This window comes from Eumetopias jubatus, unplaced genomic scaffold (genome assembly GCF_037043125.1).
Source record: "Eumetopias jubatus isolate StellerSeaLion01/CBP00866 unplaced genomic scaffold, mEumJub1_p1.0 scaffold_5, whole genome shotgun sequence".
Classification (NCBI taxonomy): domain Eukaryota; kingdom Metazoa; phylum Chordata; class Mammalia; order Carnivora; family Otariidae; genus Eumetopias; species Eumetopias jubatus.
In genome coordinates, this window is record NW_028274811.1 from 29,581,843 (window position 1) to 29,584,076 (window position 2,234).

The following is a 2,234-nucleotide window of genomic DNA, read 5'->3' on the forward strand; positions in this document are numbered from 1 at the left end:
TCCCCGGCTAGACCCGCTGTCCGGGGGGCAGAGAGACTCCGCCAGGGGATCGGAACCGTGGTAGCGCGCGGCAGCTAGGATCGCGCGCGACCCTGCGCAGCCTGCTAACGCCGGCGACTCCCTTTACGCCCCGGTGGCCGCTCGAGGTCGTAGAGGGTCTTTGGGTCAGCGCGCGGCGTTCCCAGGGGCCGGCGACCTCCGGCGCCGGGCTCCTCCGGCCCGGCTGCTCCCGGCGGCCGGCGGTGAGACGGGGACACTGCGTCTGCCGGCCCCGGCTCACCCCGCCGCTACACCGGCCGCGACTTCCAGGGCGCGCGGGCGTCGCGCAGCGAACGGTCGTGGGGCAGCGCGGCGAAGGCCGAGTGGCGCAGCTGGCAGCCGATGAAGAGGACGACGAGCGCCACGGACAGCAGCAGCAGGAAGAAGAGCAGCAGGTAGGTGGGCAGGTCGGGCTTTGTGGCCGCGCCGTCCCGCATGCCGCGCGCGGTGGCCAGCTCCAGCGGCAAAGCGCCCTCTGCCTTCACCGTGGCCGCCAGGGCCAGCGCGCCGCCTCCAGCCGCCTCGGGGCCGGCCGTGGCGTTGAACACGTCTCCGTACATGGCCCGCCGACCCCGGCCGGACCGCCTCACTCGGTGTCGGGCCGACCCGCGCCGCCCGGCGCCTCCATGGCGCGCCCCTCCCGCCCTGCTGCGCGCACCTGACCGGGAGCCGGTGCCTTCGGAGCAGCCCGGGCCGCGCCGCTCCCTCACCTCCGCGCTCAGCTGTCGTCCCCGCCGGGCGGCGGGCCCCGGGGCTCGGAGCTGGACGGCCCCGCGCGCTTGACCCTCAGGCTTTCCCTGGGTCCTGCCGTCGCCCCCCGCCGTTCCAATCACCCGGCTCGCGGCTTTGGAGCCGCGCTCTGGGCTCCAGCCCCCAGCTCCGGTCAGCTCCGGGCTCGGGGCTCCCCTCGGCTTCGGCGCTGGCGAGAGGTGCCCGGCGAGTGCGGCTGCAGTTCGGGTGTCTGCTCAGCGCCGGGACGCCAGGTGCACCGAGGGCGGGTGGCGGGGAGTCCTCCGGCGCCGCCGCGGCCGCTGCGTCTCAGAGCAGGCAGTCCTGCAGCTGAGAGTCCCTGTTCAGACGCCTGGTGTGCGGCGAGCCTGTCCCCACTCGTTTTGGCTGCTGCGCTCCTGTCTTGAGCAAGAGACTGCGCTCCGAGGCGGCTCCGAGCGCGCTCAGGTCCCCGGCGGGGGGCGGGGGGGGGCGGGACTGACAGCGGCTGCCCCCCTGGGGAGCGGCTGCCAACCAATGGGGCGACAGAGGACACGCGGCGACTGCCCTGGCCTGGCCTCACATCACTTAAGGCCACAGGGACACCTAGAGAGAAAGGGAGGGAGGCAAAACAGGGTCACAGAAAGACTGACGGACCAAAGAAATGGTTACAGACCTATGATCAGAGACATAGGCAAAACAGAGACAGTAGTGGACAGCAGACCGACTCGGAGGCAAGGCTCAGCTGGACGTGGACACCTGCTTCCATTCTCCTCCTTGATATTCCCCCTCCGGGTGGAGCCGCGTTGGCCAGTTGCCCCACTGGCTGCTGGGTAGTGCAGGCAGGGCACACTGCCTCTGGGGTGTGTGGTGGGGGAGCGGAGTGGGGGGCAGTGGCAGAGGTGCTCCCCTGACAAGGCCAGGCCCTTCTCTAGCTGTGCCCTGAGGGCGCATTGCTTCCCCCACTGTGAGCTCACTTGCTCAGCTCTGGTTGGGGGCAGGAGGGGCGTGTGAGGGCGTGCCAGCCCTGGCAAAGGCTAGGTGGCCAGAACAGAGGTGACCCGTCAGTGGGACTGAGGGGTTCTCCTGGTCCAAATTCCTCCGTTCGTCTGAGAAACTGTCTAAGCCCCCCAGACTAGACTAGGTACTGCTGCCCGGGATGCCGTAGCCCCTGCACCTCTCTGGAAGCACTGTCCTCCCAGGGCCGTCACTGTGTGACCTGGCCAGAGCTGGGGGGCAGCGAAGCCCAGGGCAGGAAACTATGGAGCTCCCCGCCACCTTCCATGTCCTACATGTGCGTAGTCAGCGCTGAGTGTGCCTCCTTCCACTTTGCACCCTAGATACCTCACCCCTCACCTTAGTCTCCATTCTGTTGCGGGGTCACTTGTCTGAGATCCCTACAAGGTCAGCCACGTTCATAGCTGTGTCTCTCATCCCGTCCTGGGGTGCAGTGCATGGGGAGAGTTTGGTGAGCCCTGGCTGAATGA

At 69.2% G+C, this 2,234-nt stretch overlaps 1 protein-coding gene across 1 annotated transcript; it reads right to left on the reverse strand.

The window, feature by feature from the left end:
* Nucleotides 1-287: 287 nt before the first annotated feature.
* On the reverse strand, nucleotides 288-599 carry SMIM32 (small integral membrane protein 32). Its single transcript, XM_028103506.1, has one exon. It carries the CDS (start codon nucleotides 597-599, stop codon nucleotides 288-290), a length of 312 nt encoding a protein of 103 aa, XP_027959307.1.
* Between the last annotated feature and the right edge of the window lie 1,635 nt (nucleotides 600-2,234).

What these genes read in the sequence shown, in the direction of transcription:
- SMIM32 (XM_028103506.1), bottom strand. Translation starts at nt 599, where the DNA reads ATGTACGGAGACGTGTTCAACGCCACGGCCGGCCCCGAGGCGGCTGGA.